Source organism: Cordyceps fumosorosea (assembly GCF_001636725.1).
Source record: "Cordyceps fumosorosea ARSEF 2679 chromosome Unknown scaffold_64, whole genome shotgun sequence".
Classification (NCBI taxonomy): Eukaryota; Fungi; Ascomycota; class Sordariomycetes; order Hypocreales; family Cordycipitaceae; genus Cordyceps; species Cordyceps fumosorosea.
Genome location: NW_017387364.1, coordinates 30359 through 51131, shown reverse-complemented (window position 1 = coordinate 51131; position 20773 = coordinate 30359). Strand labels below are relative to the sequence as shown.

General features: G+C 54.7%; 8 protein-coding genes across 8 annotated transcripts; 5 read left to right on the top strand and 3 right to left on the bottom strand.

Annotated features, from left to right (window-relative positions):
• Positions 1-1257: 1257 nt before the first annotated feature.
• On the top strand, positions 1258-1785 carry ISF_09689 (hypothetical protein; the record flags this gene model as incomplete). Its single annotated transcript, XM_018853290.1, has 1 exon — positions 1258-1785. One exon carries the CDS (start codon positions 1258-1260, stop codon positions 1783-1785), a length of 528 nt encoding a protein of 175 aa, XP_018699539.1.
• A 317-nt stretch (positions 1786-2102) lies between these two features.
• ISF_09688 (rRNA maturation protein) lies at positions 2103-4891 on the bottom strand (the record flags this gene model as incomplete). Its single annotated transcript, XM_018853289.1, has 2 exons — positions 2103-4535; positions 4592-4891. The coding sequence occupies 2 exons, from the start codon at positions 4889-4891 to the stop codon at positions 2103-2105; spliced, it is 2733 nt and encodes a 910-aa protein (XP_018699538.1).
• A 304-nt stretch (positions 4892-5195) lies between these two features.
• ISF_09687 (hypothetical protein) lies at positions 5196-6245 on the top strand (the record flags this gene model as incomplete). Its single annotated transcript, XM_018853288.1, has 2 exons — positions 5196-5505; positions 5701-6245. 2 exons carry the CDS (start codon positions 5196-5198, stop codon positions 6243-6245), a joined length of 855 nt encoding a protein of 284 aa, XP_018699537.1.
• Positions 6246-7970: 1725 nt separating this feature from the next.
• On the top strand, positions 7971-10475 carry ISF_09686 (Cytoskeleton-associated protein, Gly-rich domain protein; the record flags this gene model as incomplete). Its single annotated transcript, XM_018853287.1, has 2 exons — positions 7971-8413; positions 8483-10475. The coding sequence occupies 2 exons, from the start codon at positions 7971-7973 to the stop codon at positions 10473-10475; spliced, it is 2436 nt and encodes an 811-aa protein (XP_018699536.1).
• Positions 10476-12027: 1552 nt separating this feature from the next.
• ISF_09685 (mitochondrial protein import protein MAS5) lies at positions 12028-13548 on the top strand (the record flags this gene model as incomplete). The annotated part of the gene is made up of 4 exons (XM_018853286.1): positions 12028-12063; positions 12120-12189; positions 12248-13099; positions 13151-13548. 4 exons carry the CDS (start codon positions 12028-12030, stop codon positions 13546-13548), a joined length of 1356 nt encoding a protein of 451 aa, XP_018699535.1.
• A 431-nt stretch (positions 13549-13979) lies between these two features.
• Positions 13980-15688, bottom strand: ISF_09684 (Quinoprotein amine dehydrogenase; the record flags this gene model as incomplete). The annotated part of the gene is made up of 3 exons (XM_018853285.1): positions 13980-14373; positions 14444-15142; positions 15204-15688. 3 exons carry the CDS (start codon positions 15686-15688, stop codon positions 13980-13982), a joined length of 1578 nt encoding a protein of 525 aa, XP_018699534.1.
• A 438-nt stretch (positions 15689-16126) lies between these two features.
• Positions 16127-17197, top strand: ISF_09683 (60S acidic ribosomal protein P0; the record flags this gene model as incomplete). Its single annotated transcript, XM_018853284.1, has 3 exons — positions 16127-16300; positions 16377-17137; positions 17191-17197. 3 exons carry the CDS (start codon positions 16127-16129, stop codon positions 17195-17197), a joined length of 942 nt encoding a protein of 313 aa, XP_018699533.1.
• Positions 17198-17739: 542 nt separating this feature from the next.
• ISF_09682 (MutS2 protein) lies at positions 17740-20679 on the bottom strand (the record flags this gene model as incomplete). Its single annotated transcript, XM_018853283.1, has 2 exons — positions 17740-20202; positions 20269-20679. 2 exons carry the CDS (start codon positions 20677-20679, stop codon positions 17740-17742), a joined length of 2874 nt encoding a protein of 957 aa, XP_018699532.1.
• Positions 20680-20773: the final 94 nt, after the last annotated feature.

Here is a 20773-nt window from a genome sequence, read left to right as displayed (position 1 = left end):
TGCCACCCCCAACGACCATGTCTCCCCCCTGTCACAATGATGTGTTATAGATGACGGAATCATCACGCCGCCAGGCCAACGGTCGCTTATTACCGCTTCAACATCTTAAAAGGAGCCGAATCTCTAGTTGTATTTTTTTTTTCTAGTGTCCCCTTTCTTAAATGTACCGCCGTTCTGGTCGCTAATGTTTAATGCTCAATGCTTAATGCTTAATATTTAATGTTTTCAAAGTTTTTTCTTTCTCAAGCTCCGCCGAGCACTAACGGAAGAATCGAGCCACTGGAATCATGGCAAATACTGTGGGATAAAACTACGCCGCAAGGACGACTTGCCGCCAGGACGCAGTGGTTTCTTTTCTTGTGTTAGATGGTCAGTTTAAAGTTTCCCAGTATGAGTTAAGCTAACTTTCAATTTGAAGACGCTATAAATGCCAGTCAGGTGGATGCCTCGCAAGAGTTGATATGCACTATTAGAATTTGATCCTTGAACTGGTGCGATAGAGTTGGGAGTTGGGAGTTGGGAGTTAGGGAGTTGGGAGATGGAAGCTGGGAGTTGAGCGTTATGGTAGACAAATATACAACACACTCTCCTGACCCTGTTGCCAGGACCCGCCAGTTCTAATACTGCCGGGGGGAGATTGCAGCTCCTGGCGGTATACAAATACATAATCCGGCTTTTCGCATACCACAAGTATGGATTACCAGTTTCTGCTATGCAAAAGTTATGGATTACCAGTTTCTGCTCTACTAATCACCTTGCCACTTCAGAGGAGCGAGGGATACAATGCCCGCCTTTTTTTCGAATGCCACTGCAATGATGCTGTGACATCATCATTGCCGCCTTACGCGATGCGTTGTTATCATCAACGCCGATTTTAATGGTGGACGCATGGGTATGATGTCAAGATGCTTTATCGGCAGTATAAGGGCATGGCCACGAGAGGCATTGTGAGCATTATTAGGCTGACATTGGCAACAGACCTCCATGTGCCAGTCAGCGACTACAAAGGCTTTGCTGTACGGGTGTAGCATTTATGCAATCTGTCGTAAAGATTACCGTTCAATTAGCAGTATCCAAGTCCAAGTCACGCGTGTATGGTAAATGCAAGCAACCCTATATCTAGGACTAACTCCTTTGCAATGCCAAATGACTCTGGCCGCGAATTGTTTACAAATTACGTGACCTACCTGGAACTTATCCTATCATCACTTGAATATATCCAGTTTGGCATACGCACCTCCATTGTAACGCGCCGCCATGGGCAACGAAAGAGACCACTACAATGACCGACACGTTGAGCATGGCTCTGACAAAGTCGGGGGGCTTTTGCGAAAGTACGACCCTTTTTCCAACAAGCCCAGTCGCCAATGTGACCCGATACATGACCAAGGTGATGGCCATGGCCGTTTTCATGGGCATCTACATGACCATCATTGCAGGGAAGAGTACCCTACTCGCCGCAAACGCGCCTACCCAGATCGCGATTTGGCAGAGTCGCATCGCCGCAGCCGCAACAATCACGAAAGCCACTCCAAACGACATTGCGGAGGAATTCCCTATGGCCAGGCGATTGCTTCGGCAGCGCTGGCGGGCGCCGTCGAGGCAGTGAGTGCACGACACGACAAAGACAAGGCGCTTCATGTCGCGACGGCCGCAGCAGCGTCTGCAGCGGCGGACGCTGCTATTGGAAGCAAGGGGGATGCAAAGAGTGCGAGGCACGTGGCTGAAAGCACAATTACTGGTCTAGCGATGGACAGATTACTGAATGGGAAAAGGAAGAAATAGATAAATAAATAGATGCGAAATTTATGTCTGCAGATGTAATTGCGACATTGATGCTACCATGTCGAGTGGCGCAAAACTAGCACACTGTAGTCACCAAGTCTCTGACGGCACACGTACAGCACATGGGCAGTTTCTTCCGCTCTTTCAGACTCTCTGCCTTTGTTTAAAATTGAAAGAAAGCAATAGGGCATTATTAATTCGTGGAATATTATTGGTAGATGAGAAACTAAGCCTCTCGTGAAGATTAGCTCCTAATAACCAGTATAACGAGGAAGCCGCAATCAACACATGTACAACATATAAGATGGCCACATCTTCTATCGGTTGTTGGCGCGTTTCCGCGCCGCCTTTTCCCTCTCGTACGCGTTGGACTCGCGACCCTCCTCGCTCTGGATCTCGGCCACCAGGCGCTTGAACTTCTTCTCGTACGCCTCGTCCTTGGCGATCTTGGTGCGGAGCTTCTCGCGCGCCATGAAGTTGGCGTCCTTGCGCAGCTCCCGCATCGCGCCCTTGCGCTCGCGCTTGTGCTCCTTCTGCAGCTTGGCCAGCTCCGCGCGCTCCTTGTCGTGGTCGTAGTGCTTGTCCGGGTCGAACGTCTCCTCGAACTTGGGGATGAAGGTCTTGATGGCGAGGCGGCGGTGGTGATGGAGCTCGAGCGGGCGACGGGCGATGTGCGCTAAGCGCGACATGCGCTCGAGCTTGGTGGCGAGCTTGGTGGCTTGCTGAGAGACGGAGGATGGCAGCTTGGCGGAGGAGGAGAGGTGCTTGGACGCGTGGATGGCGGGCGCAAAGGTCTCGATGAAGGCAGGCTTGCCGGTCCACAAGTCCGCAGCGGCGTCGAGGACTTGTAATGTCGTGGCGAGGATGGAGGCAGACACAGTAGCGGCTTCGACAGCAGGGCCCGTGTAACTAGCATCGTCGGGGACGCAATCAGTGAAGCGTAGCTTGCGAAGTTTGGCATCGGCCGTGATGAAGCGCCTTTGGGAATTTTCGTGTATTGGTATCGTTGTGGTCATTTTTATGGGCTTGGGAGCCATTGCGCAGAGTGTGTTGACGGCAAAGTTGATGACTTCTGGCACGTACCGCTTCGCGAGCTGTTGGTATTGAAGCGACAGTACACAGAGGAACGTGCCAGTGGCGAAATCAGCGAGCTGTACTGGTATTTTTTGACCAAGATAGCGACCGATAGTCAACATAGCAGGTGTGACGACCTGGTGGAAGTGATCTGAGGTAGGAAAGATGCTTCCGATGGCGCTTAGAAGTAGAAGGTCTGATGGTTCGAGGGCAAGAGTGCGGTTTTCCCCCATCTCCGTAAGGTGCTGACGGAATTGGTTGCTGATCTCGATAGGAAACATCTTCGCAAGAGAGTGGATGTGACGCACGACATTCTCGACGACTGATGATGGTGGTGCTGTGGCCGGGTCCCATGGTGCAGCGACATAGTCAACCAGGGCCTTGGAAAAGTTTCCTAGGCGTTCTTTATTCTTGGCGTTGAGCTTAGGGTGGTAGAGCGCACGCACACGCTGCACAATCTTTGGTGTGCTCTCGTGCGAATACTGTAATGTGATGGCTTTGAACTCCTCCAGAGTCTCTGGGCACGGAAATGTGAATGGAAGGCCGTGCTCGTCTCCCTTCTTAAGCGCAGATGCGGTCGCGGCGGAGGGGACATGGAAGGCCGGGTTTCGTGTTTCCTCCTCGTTAAGGAGACCCTTGGTGAACTCGTCGTCCTCATCTTCGTCCTCTGCGGCATCAGAGTCGCCGCCGGATTCATCATCTGACTCATCACCACTGTCTGCAAGATCTAGATCCGAACCGCTCGCAACTAGGTCGTCATCAATGATAAAGTTGTCCTCGTCGTCAAGCCCAACGTCAGTGGCTGTGGTGCGTGTACGAAGACCTTCACCGAGACCAAAACCGTCGTCGTCATCTGATTGCTCGTCATCACCGGCATCTTTCTTGCCCTTGTCGTCCTCACTCTCGTTGCTGTCTGAAACCTCCTCGCCGCGCATTCGTCGTTGACGTTTGTCTTCTAGTTCACGTAGACGCTTCGATTCCTCTTCTAGCTTTTCCTCCTCCGTTTTCGTGCGATCTTGTGGTTGTGCGCGGCGATCTTGTGCTAGACGCTTCACCTGCATATCGAAATTTCTGTCAAATTCTCCGCGTTCAACACCCGCAATGCTGGCCGTGGCCGTCGCGGCTGGTTCCCCCGGACGCTTGTTCTTCGCGGACGAGGATAGCAGCATTTGTATACTGGAGAGCTCCTTGTCGAGCTTTGCCCGCATCTCCTCGTCATCTTCCTTGGCGGCCTGACGTTCGTACTTGTGGTGTTTAGACTTGGCAATAATTTCCTCCATGACCTCTTTTTTGGACTTTTTACGGTCGGGTTCTTGATCGCTGGCGCCATCTTCCTCTGCAAGGCCTCGTAGACGTTTTAAACGCTGTCGTTCGCGAATAGAGCCATCGCTGTCGTCGGCGTCTAGATCTTCCTCGGCAAAGTCGTCGAGTAGCGCACCGTCATCATCATCGTCGTCGAAGGAGAGAGACTTTCCTCCGTGTGTGAGGCCACCTATTGGGCCGTCGTCTTCGAGATCAAACATGGAACTCTTGTGAGCGCGCTGTTTCTCGCGAGCAAATCGTTCCAGCATCTTGTCCTCCGGGGCCATGGTTGGGTCGTTTTCTCCGAATCGTCGATCTAGAATGCCGCCAATTTTGTTGCGACGCTGCATGTCGACTAAAAGAGTTTCTCGGCGCTATCAAGGGCTTCGTCAGTACCAGTAGAGAGAGGTGGTGGTCGAAGCACGCTTACCCGCTCTTCGCTGGCAGCTTTGGCGGCGCCAGGCCGCCCTTGGATGCCCTTGGCAGCACTGGAGCTTTTAGGCACATTGCTCGTGACGTCGAACTTCGGTCCTCTTGCGGCATGTTTGAGGTCGAAGGGGTTGAACTGCTCACGGATGCCAGACAAGACGACGCCTCGCTGGAGCCTCTTGTCGTTGCGACCCTTTTGTTCTTCAGCGTTGCGGCGCTTTTGCTTTTTAGACTGCTGGGGTCCAATGACTCCCTGCTCCCTTAGCGACGCCTTGAGGCGCTTCAGCTGAGAGCCCGCCATATCTTGAAGTTGAAGTTGTCGGCAAGATTTGCGCTGTTGAATGCAAAAGTTGGACAAGATGGTGGTCCAGATTTTTTATGGCGGGCTGGTTATCGATAAGGATTTGCGCAAAGTGTGGCACTAGCGACTGCGAACCTGCTTCTCCACCATGCTAGCCAGCGCTCCTGGAGTTGATTGACTTGCTACCCGCATCTCCAACTCAATGAATTCGCATCGCCATAATAACACACGCATCGGTTAACTGGCATTTTGATTCGATTCAGTGGACAATAGCTATGAACTATTAACAGCATTATATGCCATCATGAGCTGGAAGGCTGGATTTTGGGCGTTCGTTCGAGATGACCGCGTCATGCTACTCAGTCTGGGCTTGGCCGCCTTCAGCGTCGTCAACACCATGGTCACAGTTTTGACAATGATCCGGGATGATAACGAAATACCTCCAGCAGAGCCCAAAACACAATATATCACGCAAGACACAGAAGACGCCCTTCAGCTTCACACGTTGACCAAGCTTTTGGAGCACCCCAATTTCTCGATACGCGACACTTGCACCAAGATCCTCTGCGACAGGGCGGTGAATGATCCCAGCGCCATTGCATATTTACTGTATGGTATCACTGTAAAAAGTTACGACGAGCGCATTTATTGTTTGCGTGCTCTGTCACTTCTGACAAGTCAAACATATGGTAGGTCTAGGCGGTGGATGACGCGCGGGTAGATGAAACAGGCTGACCAGGACGCAGGATTTGATGGGTTATCCAAGTTGCATAGTCGAAAAGCGTATTCAGCTCTTGTTCGGTCACTAGAGCAGAGCCTCGAGGACGCAGATTTGCCCGTTGTCACTAATATTCACTGGGACGAATACTACCTACGCGACACGGCCGAGAGGTTTTGTCTAAAGTTTCTTCAGGAGCTAACAAGCAAGTATGGCGCAAAGTCGCTTGTCAAGGCAAAATTTGTGGAAAAATGGTTAGCCAAGCAAAAATGGGGAGATACGCCAAAGAAGAGGAAGGAAAACTTCAAGGCTTACAGGAAGGTACGCAACAACAGGATCGTGGACATAATCGGCAGAGTTGAGTATTGCCGCCGCGGGCTGCTGGCGCTGGAGAGATCGGGCTTAGTAGAGATGGACAACTCGCGGCGCACCCGTGAGCTGCCGGACCTCCTGATGGAAGTTGGCGGCGAGATACCGGCACTTCCGACAGAAGGCCATGCTCGAAGGGCTCGGGAACATTCGGCCGAGGAGCGAAGGCTACGGAGACAACATCGAGAGGCGATGGTGTTGAATGATGGAACTCGACCGCTGGCACGTGAAGATATCATTGAGCGAGACCACGGTTCCCCTGATTGAGCCATGTTTAAGGAATGGCTACTCTGGTGTATATATATTTTGGGGAGGCAAGACAGGACAGCGAGTGCAACTATCAACTATCATGACAGTAACAGACGGCCTAGGTAGCCAGTGACAAATGACATGCAAAAGTGGTCAATTGGGCAACCCCCTTCTCTGTGTGAGTGTTGAACGAGAAATAGACTTGGATTTGTTGATTGCAGCATTGGGCCTGGTCTTGAGATTGCATTATAAGGCCCCCAAATGTAAGACCGGGTTTCCAGCTGAAGGATTGACACAACGTATGTATCAGGAAGTGGATGGCTTGTCTGAGAAATCTACGCCAATTAAGAAGCAAAGTAGGCTACTGGTTATGTTGGGCACAATTAAACAAGGTGATTGGAACCCATGGGCGGTTGGATGCCGCTCAAGTAAGACTTTGAAAGGCGGCTCAATGCATTTGTACTCGGTATACAGGTCCATATTGTTAATTAAACAAGCGAGGGTTGTCGAATTACCGTGTATTTGTCCCCTGTTTATTACGGATAGTATCTCAGTTATTCGGTACCTACCTACATACATGTGTAGGTATCTTATTAGTTAGTTGCCGCCCGCTGTAAGTGTGTACTTATTATTACCAGGAGCTGACATATATCAAGCGCCAGTGTCCGATGTGACAGAATTTTCTCACCGCACATTCGTTTCACTTGAGGACGGCTCTCATCATGAAGAATCCAAAATTCTTTGCATTTTTACATACATGCCTAGCATTTGGCACCTCTTCCTTGCTTGTGCTCCGGTCTCGGTAACCAGTGTCGTTTTTTGTTGTTTATTTTGTCACTGTGCAACGTGGCAGCTGCAAGTGCTGCAGCAACCGTTCAAGTTGAGAGCCAGAGTGTAAGTACCTATGGAGGCGCTATAGTGGCTGATAATGCAGGGGTTCCAGGGTGCTGCGTTCGTCTTCTCATCGGCAGGGACGGAAATACAGTGTACCTACTCTTATTAGTATTCACTTTACTGGTACGAGGAGTTCAGCGCACAGAGCAGGCAGGCCCTCTTTTACTTTGCTTTACTTTACTTGGGTACAGCGCGTTTGCTTTTTTTTTTTTGTTTTCCGCTGCTGCTTCTCCTCCCCCAGCTCTCTTGCTCTCTCTGTCTCTCTCTCTCTCTCTCAAACGTGGCTTTGCTTTTCTTCTTTCTACATCTTCCATCTACATACATAGCTTTTTTCTTGTCGCCAGCATTCTTTTTGGTTTATTTCCCTTCACACTTCACAATCGCAGCTACCCACCGCTGCCATCTATCTCTCACCAGCGTACCCTTTTCACCGTACCACCAACCCGGTTAGCAGGCAGTCCACTGCCCCTCCACGCCACCCCTCCTCCTTTCAGAGCGGGCATAGCGTGCCCGTGTTCCCGCGATCGCACAACGGGCATCGACAAACCCAGGCAACTCAACAGCCTTGTGATAGAAGCCACAAGGAATACTCGTCGCTTCACATGCAAGTACTTGCCTAGGTGCTGGTACATTTCATTTGACTCGACCTACCTGCCTTGCAGCTACCTGCCTTGGTCCGCAAGGGGTTGCTCCCGATAGATTACCCACGGATACAAAGTGCCCAGGTACAGGCAGGGTCCGCTGAAGCCACTACACCTGGGTGCTGCCTCTAGTACGAATTACCACCAACGGCAACCCAGTTTTTCTCCCTGGCCCAAAAGCGCCCAAGCAGGGGCTCCCGCGCCCATCATGGCCACAACAACAACCTCAACTTCCACCACCCTCCGCACTCGCAAGTCCTTCGGTCGCATTCTGCGCAGACCTGTCGCTCCCTCTGCGTCTACTCCCGATCTCAACGCCGCCTTTACCGCTCATTCTAGGCTGTCGGCAGCCTTGTCGCGCAAGACGTCGCTCGCTGCCCTCACCCCTAGCACCCTCGCCAGTATCCCCGATGTTAGCGAAACCTATGCTCTAGACTCCGTCCTCAGCGATCCCACCATGATTCCCGCCACCCCCGGCCGGCCTGCCTCTGCTGACGACGTTGTCGTCGGCGACAGCGTTGAGGTCCCTGGTGGTCTCCGAGGCACCGTACGCTTTGTCGGCACTGTCCAGGGGAAGAAGGGCCAGTTCGTCGGCATCGAATTGAATCGCGAGTTTGCACCCCGCGGCAAAAACAACGGAGATGTCGATGGGTGAGTCTACCTGAAATCGCCAATGCTCGCCCGTATCACGCTCTTGTGAGCTAACGCGTTAACCCATAGCATATCCTACTTCAACACCAGCGTTCCCGGCTCTGGCATTTTCGTCCCCGTCTCAAAGGCGGTTCGACGCGAGTCGCCCAGTCATGCGGCCTACCCTGCGACGCCAACACCAGCCGCGAACCGGCGAGGTCCCGGCCAGAGCTCGGGGTATACGCCACCGATGCCAGCCTTGCCCAAGCTAGGTGCATCGATCGGACCTGGTGCCAGGGCGCCGAGTCCCCAGTCCAAGTCGCGCCCTCGAATGTCGCTCCCGCGACCCGAGTCGCCCCTCCGCCGAACTCAGATGACCCCAGCACCCCGACCCTCCATACCATCTCCTTCCAAGATCGTACGGCAGGCCAGCCCAGTCAATCGATTTGCTCAGAGTGTCCGGGGCACCGCAGGAGACCCGAGCAAAAAGCTTGGACGGCTAGATCACAGCTTGAACATAGGCCAGCGTAGCAATTCTGCCATGGGTGGCGGTGCCGTCATGGATTTTGATGATGACCCTGCGCCACTGGTGCAACGCGCCGCCAGACAGCCCGGACTGTCCACGTCCGCCTCGGCCTTTAACCTGCGACGACCGTCTTCGCGTGCAAACAACGCCAACGAAGAAGAAATCGAGCGCCTAAAGAGCCAGCTAGAGGATAGGGACAGTCAACTAAAGGAACAGGCCAGCACCCTCGCCGAGATGGAGAGTAGCCTAGTTGAGCTGCAGTCCCTGATCGATCAGTCGGACGGCCCGAGACACCTGAGAAATAGCATGGATGACAAGGACTCTGCTCAGCTTCGCCTGATGCTGCGCGAGAAGACGGAAAAGATTGCCATGCTGACGGCAGAGTTTGACTCTCACCGGGCCGACTTTCGCAGCACCATTGATACGCTGGAGCTTGCCAGCACCGAGACGGAGCGCGTGTATGAGAAGCGTATGGAAGAACTCATGGCCGAGATCAGAGAACTCGAGTCGAGAAACGTTGATGTGGATTCTGTCGCCAATCAACTGAAGCAATTGGAGGAACTTGTCCAGGAACTGGAAGAGGGTCTCGAAGATGCACGCCGGGGGGAAGCCGAAGCCAGAGGTGAGGCGGAGTTTCTGCGAGGAGAGGTTGAGCGAACCAGATCCGAGCTGCGCCGCGAGCGTGACAAGTCGGGCTCTCCGGGAGGCCAGGGCAATGGCGGCAGCGAGTCCTCCCTCGCCAAGGAACTGGAGCAGAAGGAGGATGAGATTCGTGGGCTCAAAGCTATCATCCATTCTCTCAGTCGCGATTCGGTTCCTGGCGAAGAGCAGCACACCCCTACGCTACACGATTCTTTCAACGAACAAGCGGCTTTCACAACCAACGGAGCGAGCCGCGATCATTTGGAGCGTCGCGTGACGGAACTACAGGCGCTTCTCGACAAAAAGAACAGCAGACAAGAGGAGCTTGAGCAAGAAGTCGAGCACCTCCGCCGCAGCACCGGCGCAGACCAGGGCCAAAACGGGACGCAAAATCATAGATCCTCTTTGAGAGATTCTCGCGATACCGTCATTCCCGCACGTGCGGAGCCTCGCTCGCCTGAGACGTCAGCACACCGCCGAGGCAACACGTTGGATACCATGCCCGAGAGTGACACTTATTCCTCCGAGACTAGCGCATTATGGTGCGAAATCTGTGAAACGAGCGGCCATGATATTCTCACATGCACAAACATGTTTGGACCAGAAGGCGCCAAGAGCATCTCTAATGCAGATGGCAGCGCCAGCAGAGCCGGAGATCGCGACACGCTCAAGGCACCACCGACGTCGCAGTACACCAATGGCGCTGACGATGCCGCCCGTCCCGCGCCCCTCACCACGGCCCGATCAAAACAAGGGACACAAACTACGGCACCGATCAAAATCATGCCGAACCCGATGGAATCTGGCCCCGTAGCGGGCAAGGAGAGCAGGGTGATGGACCCCGAGAAGTGGTGTGCCGTGTGCGAACGGGACGGGCACGACAGCGTCGACTGTCCTTTTGAGGACGCATTCTAACGGGGTTCACGTTTGAGGAAGATGAAAGACGAGGCAGCTACAGCTATATGGCGCGACATGAGATTGGTGGTGGTAATGTATTATGGTTCATGTTGCGGAGTTGACATTGCTGATGGGCGATGCGGGTTGGCTGAATTGTGTCCGTGGTTGCTTACTTTTCGGTAATGGGCTTTTAAGTTGTTGAGCAATATACCCCCTTTTCTTTCTCGGACTGGATGAACTTGATCCTTCTTTTTGCTTCTCTCGCCTCCCAAATGGTTGTGTTCCCTCTTGGCTTGTAATGGCGGGGCTCACTTGAAGTAGCGTCATATCATAATTGGTGCCGTGTTGAACAACCACGGGATCTGCAGAGCTCTTGTGCTACTCGGTGTGAAGAGTGCAAGGAAGTTGGCAATGCACTGGAATAGAGTAAAGTTGCAGGAGGAAGCCTTGGCTCGTGTGACTGGGTTGCCTTTGACAGACGGGCTTCCCAGCCGTATTTCAAACGAGGCAAAAGGCATTCCGGGTAGGCTGGTGTGACGGAAGAACAGCTGACCCACCTTGAGGCGGAGGTTGAGGCAATACGCTGTTCCGATAGGCTGGCGCGCAGTAACACCACAGGGTCGACAGTCTTCGACGAAATTCCATGGAGCGTGGGATGAGTGGGGCCTTGCTCCCTCTCTGGCTCCAGCTCTAGGCGCTCCAGGCACGGCTTCTGAAGCGGCCCGTCCAGCTGCAACGAGCGACGCTGAAGGGCCCTGTAATTACTTCAACCATGGTAGGTACAGCACTGGGTGGGTAAAGCGCGTTAGCGGACTTTGCCTGCACCAACACCACCAACCAAGCCTGGTCCGCCCGACCTCGCCAACTTAAGTTGTCGCTAGCACGGCCTCGTTCTCGTTTTCCCATTGTTCCTCCGTCCTTCTTCTTGCTCCATCGTCCTCTCGCCCCTTCTCGGCTTCATCTGAACCAGCCTCATCGGAGAACTCATCTGACCTTTGACTTTTACGACATCTCTCTGCAGCTTTTCCTGTTCCACGAAACTCGCGATCACAGACTCTGTCCGTACTTGCAAAAGCCCTTCGGCTCCACCAAATTTTGGACGCCGCCTGTCTGCAGCGCTCGTCTTCTTCTCCAACTACCTTCTTTCGCACGTCAAGAGGTTTTTCAGGTACGCTGCGCTTACCGGATGCCGTGAGACCCTGCTCGCCGCCTTCACTTGCCCTCACTCCTGGCGCCTGCGCCTTTACCTTTGCACCCCAGCCATTGGCTGCTGCCGAATAACAGAGAGCCGTCGACTGCGAACCGAATCACTACGTCTGCTGTCATCGTCGCCACACCTCGATCCTTTATATCCCCCACGATTTCGCCTCACAACATTCGATCACCTTCTACACCAGGCTACGGCCTTGCACACCACCATCTGACAACTCTCGTGACTAATCAGTGGCAACAGCAGTCATCCCGCTGGCAGTTTCCCCAAAGCTGAGCCGTCAGCGATCGCGTCGCCCTTGCTTCTCAACCCATTCTTTACCTGCAACCATAGAACTACACAATCTGTGCAAGCATCACAATGGTGGTCGAAACCAAATTCTACGATGTCCTTGGCGTACGTTGTCGGCCCACGCACTTTTCTCAACAATTCCGTACTGATCCTTGACTTAGGTCTCCCCGACTGCCACCGACGCCGAGCTGAAAAAGGCGTACAAGAACGGCGCGCTTCAGTTCCATCCCGGTATGCGCAAACCGCCTTACTCCGTCACGGTGAACCGGCAAGACTGACAAACACCCAGACAAGAATGCCAACAATCCCGAGGCCGAAGAAAAATTCAAAGCCATTTCCCACGCTTACGAAATTCTTTCCGACGCCCGAAAGCGACAGATCTATGACCAGTATGGCGAGGCTGGCCTGGAGGGCGGTATGGGCGCTGGCGGTGCTGGTATGAATGCTGAGGACCTTCTTGCTGAGTATCTCTCCGGCCATGCTGGCGGCTTCGGAGGCTTCCCCGGCATGTTCAGCGGTATGGGAGGCGGCATGGGCGGCGCCAGGGGCGGTCCGCGCAAGGCTCGCACCATCGCCCACACTCACATGGTCTCACTCGAGGACATTTACCGTGGCAAGGTCTCCAAGCTGGCTCTTCAGCGCTCAATCATTTGCTCCAAGTGCGACGGCCATGGTGGCAAGCCCGGTGCCGCCAAGCGTTGTCTGGGCTGCAACGGCCACGGCATCAAAATCTTGGAACGCAACATGGGTCGCGTCACTCAGCGCTTCCAGACCCAATGCACCGACTGCGACGGAGAGGGCGAGAGCATAAGGGACAGGGATCGCTGCAAGCAGTGCCATGGTAAAAAGACGGTCGTTGACCGCAAGGTACTCCATGTCCACGTCGACAAGGGTGTCCGCAGTGGCACGAGGGTCGAATTCCGCGGTGATGGTGACCAGGCGCCTGGTATCCAGGCTGGTGACGTTGTTTTTGAGATTCAAGAGAAGCCCCACCCTCGCTTCAAGCGCATAGAAGACCATCTCTTCTATACCTGTAAGATCGACCTGGTCACTGCCCTTGCCGGCGGTACCGTATACATCGAGCATCTGGACGATCGCTGGCTGAGCGTTGATGTTCTCCCGGGCGAGGCCATTACCACAGGTACGCTTTCCCCCTACGCTGACAGAATGAATGAAAACTAATTTTCAAAAGGCTCCATGAGAGTCATTTCTGGCGAAGGTATGCCTTCCCATCGCCATCATGATCATGGCGACCTGTTTGTCAGTTTTGAAGTCATCATGCCCGAGAAGAATTGGACGCAGGACCCAGCGGCGTTCGAGGCCCTCCGCAAGGCTCTTCCTTCGCCGGCTGTCCAGAACGTCCCCCCCGCCGAGTCGATGACCGAGCCCACCGATCTCCAAGAGGTTCCAGAGGACACGCGCGCCTTTGTCCAGGCACAGGCTGATGAACAAAAGAGGGTTGATGAAGAAAGGCATGGCGCGCAACACCAGCACGGCGAGTTTAGGCCTGGTGCTGGCGCGGGCTTTGGCGCGGGCTTTGCCGGAGCCGCTGGTGGTGGCGGCGAGGGCATGCAGTGCGCCTCGCAGTAAGCCATGGCTTCTTCCAGAAGAGAAGACTCGTTTTGCATCGACTGGAGCGAATGAAAAGTTACGGGGTTGGGGGCTTCAGCTCTTATGCGAGAGTCGCGTTTTGTCCAAGATACCAGGCGACTCTGTATTCGCCCCAGACCGCCTAGAAGGGGCTACGAAGGTAATGGAGAGAAGACTGACGACTGGTTGGCGTTTTATTTTAGAGATCATCGGGGATCCCTTACTTCCCAATTTCATCCTTGGCTTGTTGTGCGACTTATTAGACAGTGATTTCAGTCAATTCCAAAGTTTTGTCATATTGCTTTCGCGAAACACGCATCTTAATATACAGAATTTATACTCGTCTTGTACCATGTTTATGTGTGAACTATGTTGATGCTGTGGTACATTTTTTCCGCTGTACTTGGGTATCGTAATGCGACCTTTCCTTTTTATTCTTCGGCAACACTGTCTCCTTGCTGCTCTGTCTCGCCCTCTTCCTGGCCACTCGCCTGCTGCTTGCGGAGATGCTCAACAGTGTAGAACAGCGTCCGGACATCCTCCTCCACGACATCCTGCTCACTACTCTCCAGCGACTCGTCGCCGACGGGCGCAATCGTGTTGACGGCAAGGCGACCATCGTCGACCATAAGGCGGATGATGTGTAGGCTGCGCGCGGCCTCGGCGCTCGAACCTTCCGGGACGTGCAGCGCGACAGAGAGGCTCACGGTGTCGTCGCTGGCTGGGCTCTCGGCGATGTCCAGAGGCTTTCCCGGGAGCTGGATGACGCCTGGCCTCGTCAGAGTGTTGTCTTCGAGAAGCTGCCACGTGAAGACGGCAGGGATGCTATGGAGCGGTGGGTGTTAGTCCTGGTTGGCAGTCAAGCGAATGGCATGTTTTCGGAATCTCGACTCACCCTTCGCATATCGCAACAATGTGCGTCTGTGGGCCTTGCTCGCCGGGATACTCGAGGGCGAGAAGCCTGGACACGGCGACGGCGCTCGCTTGCGGGATGACTTCCTTGGCCGGCGTCACGATGCTGGTCCTCGACAGGAGCTTGCCGTTGACCCAGTCCCACACCAGCAGATCCTCATCACCCCCTCCAGAAACGAGGAGCTCCTTGCGCCTTGGCGGGATCGTCATGGCCCCGACAAACTCCCTGTGGCCCAGGCAGTACCCGTGGATGACGTGCGCCTGGGGCACGTACCGCGACACGCGGATGTGCTCGTCGCGGTCGCCCGTCAGGATGTACCGCCGGCGCTGCGCGTCCTCGCCGAGGACGAGCGCCGTGAGCATGGACACGTGGCCGAGGAGCAGCGTGTGCGCAAAGTCCGGGCCCTCGGCGCGGACGGCCTCGGTGGGCTTCTCGAGCTGCCGCTGCTGCGCGGCGAGCGCGGCGCGGTTGCCCTTGGAGTGCACGGTGAGGACGGTGGCGGCAGGCTGCGCGGTGGCAGCGGGATTTTGAGGCCCAGTGGAGGAGGAGGCGTTGGGGGGCGGCACGTATGGCTCGGAGCTCTTGATCAGGGGAATGGCGTAGACGTCGCCGAACTTGTCGGCGACGAGGATTTGCGAGTCTGGCGACACTGTGATGGCCGAAGGCCGCTTTGGCATGATTCTAATGGAAGGGTGATTGTTAGCCAGAGAAGATTTATGAGATTTCCGTGAGCTGGGTGTACCTCTTGCTGAGCTGGGTGAGCTGGCCGGCGCCGTCGTGCTTGAAAACCCACACCGCCTTGTCATGGCTCGACACGGCAACCAGGTGGCTTCCATCACTGGTCGTTGCCAATTGGATGATTGTAGGACGATCCGGTACCGGTATCGGCTTGGGCTTCCGTTGCTCTTTGGCGCGCGCCTTTTTGCCACCCGCCTTTTCCTCCGCGTCATTGCTTTGGTGTCCGCCATCACCTGTGGTCACCTTTTGGCGCTTGGAAGGCGGCTGCTGCGCCTCCTCATCGGCCACGACAGCGTCGTCTGCATCTTGCTGTCCTGGTTCTACCGCTGATGAAGCCTCGACGTCTGCCACTATACATGTCTGTAGTTCCGGGTGTTGCCATCTTGCGATGTGAGCGCCGTCTAGCAGGTTGAAGGTGTGAATCTTTCCACCCCGTGCCGCAAACAGGACGTTTCTGTGTGTATGAAGACAGTTGTAAGGAATCTTCATGATGAATACGCCTCCCTATAGCGATGATTAGAAACTTCCTTCGTTATTGTTGGGGTTGGCAGTCAAGTGCACTTTTTTTCATATAAGAGTCTCGGGGAGCAGAATCACTTCAGTCTGACAAAAAAGATACATTGCCGATGTACCTTTGGCCCAGAAAAGATACATTGATACCTGCTTCCATCTTTGCGCTAGGCCAAGAATGGGGATCTCTCTGCAAGCCCTAGCAAAGAAAACAAGTGGGACAAGCACACACTTCTCGCTAATAAGCGGTGGCATTTGGCACAAAAAATTCGCGGGCAGTCGAAAACTATTGTGTGCCTTCGCGATAGCTTAAGGAGAGCTTCTCTTACACAACGTCCAACGACAATCATCACCATCACCTAATTACAAAAAAAAAACTCCTTGCCCTTAAATACCCTGCCTTTATCATAAGAAGATATGGGGGGCAAGACTGCGAACAAGGCCGGCTACTTCGACAAGCTCAAGGGCTTGCTCGAGGAGTACAAGTCCATCTTCATCGTCGAGATTGACAATGTCTCGTCTCAGCAGATGCACGAGATTCGTCACTCCCTCCGCGGCAAGGGTGTTGTCCTGATGGGCAAGAACACTATGGTACGACCTCGGCGGCTCAATGCGCGCTCGCGCGCACGACTTTCCGGCGTCCAGATGCTAACTAAACCCCCTCTAGGTTCGCCGTGCCCTCAAGGGTTTCATCAACGACACCCCCGAGTACGAGCGTCTCCTGCCCTTCGTCAAGGGCAACGTTGGCTTCGTCTTCACCAACGGCGACCTCAAGGAGACCCGTGACCTCGTCCTCGCCAACCGCGTCGCCGCGCCCGCCCGTGCCGGTGCCCTGGCCCCCATCGATGTCTGGGTGCCCGCTGGCAACACCGGCATGGAGCCCGGCAAGACCTCCTTCTTCCAGGCCCTCAGCGTGCCCACCAAGATCGCCCGTGGTACCATTGAAATCACCACCGACCTCAAGCTCGTCGAGAAGGGCGCCAAGGTCGGCCCCTCCGAGGCGACCCTGCTCAACATGCTCAACATCTCGCCCTTCACCTTCGGCATGGGCGTCGCGCAGGTCTACGACGAGGGCCAGTGCTTCGACCCCAGCGTGCTCGACATTGGCGAGGAGCAGCTCCTCAAGACGCTGACCAGCTGCATCAGCGCCGTCGCGTGCATCTCGCTGGCCATCAGCTTCCCCACCCTGCCCTCGGTCATGCACTCGGTCGTCAACTCGTACAAGAACGTCCTCGCCGTCGCCATCGAGACTGACTTCTCCTGGCCCGAGATCGAGGAGCTCAAGGACCGCATCGCCAACCCCGACGCCTACGCCTCGGCCGCTCCCGTTGCCGCGGCTGCTGCTTCTGGTGGCGCCGAGGCCCCCAAGGCCGCTGCGAAGGAGGAGTCCGAGGCTGAGGACTCTGACGGCTCCTTCGGTGGTCTCTTGTACGTGCACCAGAGGCCCTGCCCTACGTATGTGTTGCTAACTTGTCTTGTAGCGACTAAATGCAGTCACTTGATCACGATGAATGCCGGGCGCACGGAACGTTTGGTTGGGATCGTCATGCTATGGAGATCAACAGTATCGCGCACATATGTCACCGCCAGCTGTAGAATTCGCTGTCGGTACGATGATATGACTGTCACGAAACAAAAGCCAATCAAAATTTTTGAATGCCGGTCGGTCGCGTCTAAATGTGCGCCATCTCGCTATACACCGTGAATGCATGTTGAACCCTACTTGGACGGTTGCGATGTGTCTTTCTTTGCCAAAAAGGTTAGTCGTCATTTTTTTTCTCAACGCCATTTTACCATCTTTGTCGGAAAGATTATGAAAACGTTCAAGAGCTTTTTAACCCTGAATCTTTCTTGATGACACATACATCACCACCCTATGACCGACCTCTTCATCTTCCCTCTTTTGTCTCCTCAATTTACAATAGGAACCGCAGCTAACCGCTTTGAAAAGAAATAATAGTGTACATGTTCAACATCCTCTGGTTGCCCATCTGTAGTTCCATTGGCCCAGCTACACTGCGCATGCCCATTCAATGCGCATCCATCCCCTTCAATACCCTCTGTGCCATTTGTAGCGCCGGCTCCGGCAACCCAGCTCGTCTTGCCGCTTTGAGCGCATGGCTCTTTCGGTTGATGCCTTTTCGCAGCCGGTGAACGTAGACGAATCCGCCGTCCGCATCCTCATCTATGTCCGTACAATACAGCTGCACTGGGCTGTGGTTCGGGTCGCATAGTCCATCCGCCTCGGCGAGATCCGCAACGGCGTGGAAATGCGTGGCGAATAGCGTGCGGCACTGGTTAATGGTAACCAGATGGTGTAAGCAGGCGTATGACACGGCCGCGCCGTCTTCCGGCGTCGTGCCTCGTCCGATCTCGTCCATGATCACGAACGACTTGGGCGTGGCATGCTTCAGGATGTGCGCTGTCTCGAGCATCTCGACCATGAATGTGCTTTGGTCGCGGTACAAGTTATCGGCCGAGCCGACACGACTGAAGATGGCGTCGACGATGCCGAGCTCAGCGTAGGATGCCGGCACATAGCATCCGATTTGTGCCATGATGGTGATCAGGGCGTTCTGGCGCAGAAACGTACTTTTACCGGCCATATTTGGTCCAGTGATCAGCCAGAGAGAGCCAGCGGCAGGATTGCCCACCATGCAGTCGTTTGCGACGAAACTGCGTCCCTGGTCGACGAGCCCGCCCTCGACGGTAGGATGCCTGCCGCCAATGATGGTGTGTGCTGAGGAGTTGTTGAGGATGGGCCGTGATAGCCCCTGCTCAGTCGCTAGTCGTGCAAAGGACGTGGCAATGTCAAGCTCGTCGAGGACAGCAGCGTTGCGGCGCAGCTTGACAATGTTCACGACGACGTGTTCTCTGAGCGACTGGAAGACGCGCTGTTCCTCGCGGCGAATGTGAAACCGCGCCTGGTCCAGACGCTGGCCGAGAGTGGTCCATTCGGCGAGGTGAAAAGAGCGGGTAGACCGACTGGAGGACAGGGTGCGAACGTCGGCCAGGTTTTTGGCGTCCTTGCCCTTTATATGCGCAATATGGCCGAGACTCGGCGTCCACTTCAGAGTCAGACTGGGTGCGCCCAGGCGCTCGCGAAGGGTCTCCCCAAGAGACTCACGCTCTTCCAACAGCGAATTCAGTTGGGCATGGAGTTTGCTGAGTGCGGGGCTGGCTTGTGGTTTCATAATCCAGGCATCGTTATCCTCGGCGTAATATTCCTTGATGGTTGTGGGCCGCTTCTTCTTGCTTTTGGGCAACGACTGGGCATCCTCAGCGGATCCTTCTGCGGCAACGATGCCTTCGGCCAGGGCCATCATCTGGCTGGCTTCGGATTCTGCGACTTGGTGCTGCAAAACGACACCATCCTCATCAATGGCCTCGGTGATGCGGCGAGCAAGCGTCAGAGGCTCCTGGATATCTATCCGTTTCGTAAGGCATTCTAGGGACTCTGATGAAGGCTCGGCGACGGCTTTGTTAAGAAGGCTGACAATCTGGGAAGTTGCTTGGATTGTGTTGGCCAGATCAACGAGATCGTCGGCGTCGCCTCTGCCAAGCGCAAACTTTTGGGCGAGCCGTTGCGTGTCATGGCTACGTCGGAGTAATGTGACGACGAGGTCGCAGAGGTCGGGTGAGGCTAGAAAGCGGGCAACCAAGTCTTGTCGGGCAGTGATGTCGTCGGTGGAAGTCGAGGGTGCGCTGAGCCATTCGTTGAGCAAGCGTGAGCCGCTCTTGGTAACAGTGCGGCGGATGGCGTGTAGCAGACTCCCGCGAAAGAAACCGTCGCGAATGGTGTGCTTGACTTCCAAAGCCCGCAAACTATTCTTATCTATGACCATGACTTGCACGTTTTCGTAGCGTAGAGGCGGCTGAAGCTTCATACTCATGCCTTGTAAGCGGTCTTTGACATAGCCGAGAACTAAATGGCCGGCGCCAATCTCATCTGTAGAGAAGCTCTCGCGAGTTTTCTGGGGGATTTCGGATTCAAGCATGCTATCCCAGTCTGAGACATGGGACAAGCTGCCCGGTGGGGTGTATGTAACGAGATGTCTGTCCTCGGCGAGTATGGAGAAGATGCCGTGGTCCTTGTGCAACTCAAAATCTTGGTTGAGAACAACCTCCCTAGGGGCGATGCGAGATAAGATTGAAGCGAGGGATGAGAGGTCAGCCTGCTGTGTAAAGAATTGTCCAGTGGAGAGATCCAACCAGGCCAGGCCAAGGGAGACAGGATCATCAGACGTGGGTGCTGGCTGGGGGGGCACATGGATGGCCATGACATAGTTGTTGGCATAGGGGTCGATGAAATTTTCGTCAATAAGAGTGCCGGGGGTAATGATGCGAGCAACCCTTCTATCATGCATGAGACCTCCGGAATTGATCTTTTCTTGTGCATCGTTGGGGAACTCCTCAGCCAGGGCAACATATCTGTTGAGGTCTTGGACCAAGATACTGAGATAGCGGTCCAGCTGGAAGAATGGGAAGCCAGCCTGGGGCAAGTTAGCTGTGATTCCGGAGGTGACTGAAACAAAAAGGGCAAACGGAATTGGAAATACCATGGAAACCGGGCCGGCGCTCGTTTTCTTGGAAGCCAGCTTCAAGTTGAGCAGAGGCGCGTACTCGTCTGCATGCTCAAAGTACAGCTCGTAGAAGCCACCAACACGAGTTAAGAGGACGCAATTGTCAAACTTATTCATGTTGCGGCGTGCCTGCTGCACGACGGTAGGATATGCCGCGACATTCTTTTCTTGGTCCGCAGGGAGGGGGTCTACCTGGACGGAGCCTTGAGGCAGGTCAGACAGCTGGACGGTGGTCTTGGTTTTCTTGCCCCTAACATGGGCGACGAACGGGGCGGCGGGTGACCAGCAGGAGGGGGGTTGAAGGCAGGCTGGACATTTCAGCGTCAGAATGCGTGGGCGATGGCTTGCCAGATCCTGAAGAGCATGGCAAGCGCGTCTGCGAAACATGGGCGCGATTGTTGCGCGTTTGAGGGGGTGCGAATACGCAGGTGAAGGTTTGACCGTGGAGGTTTGCCATACTCTGTACCTCTGATAGTGGTTA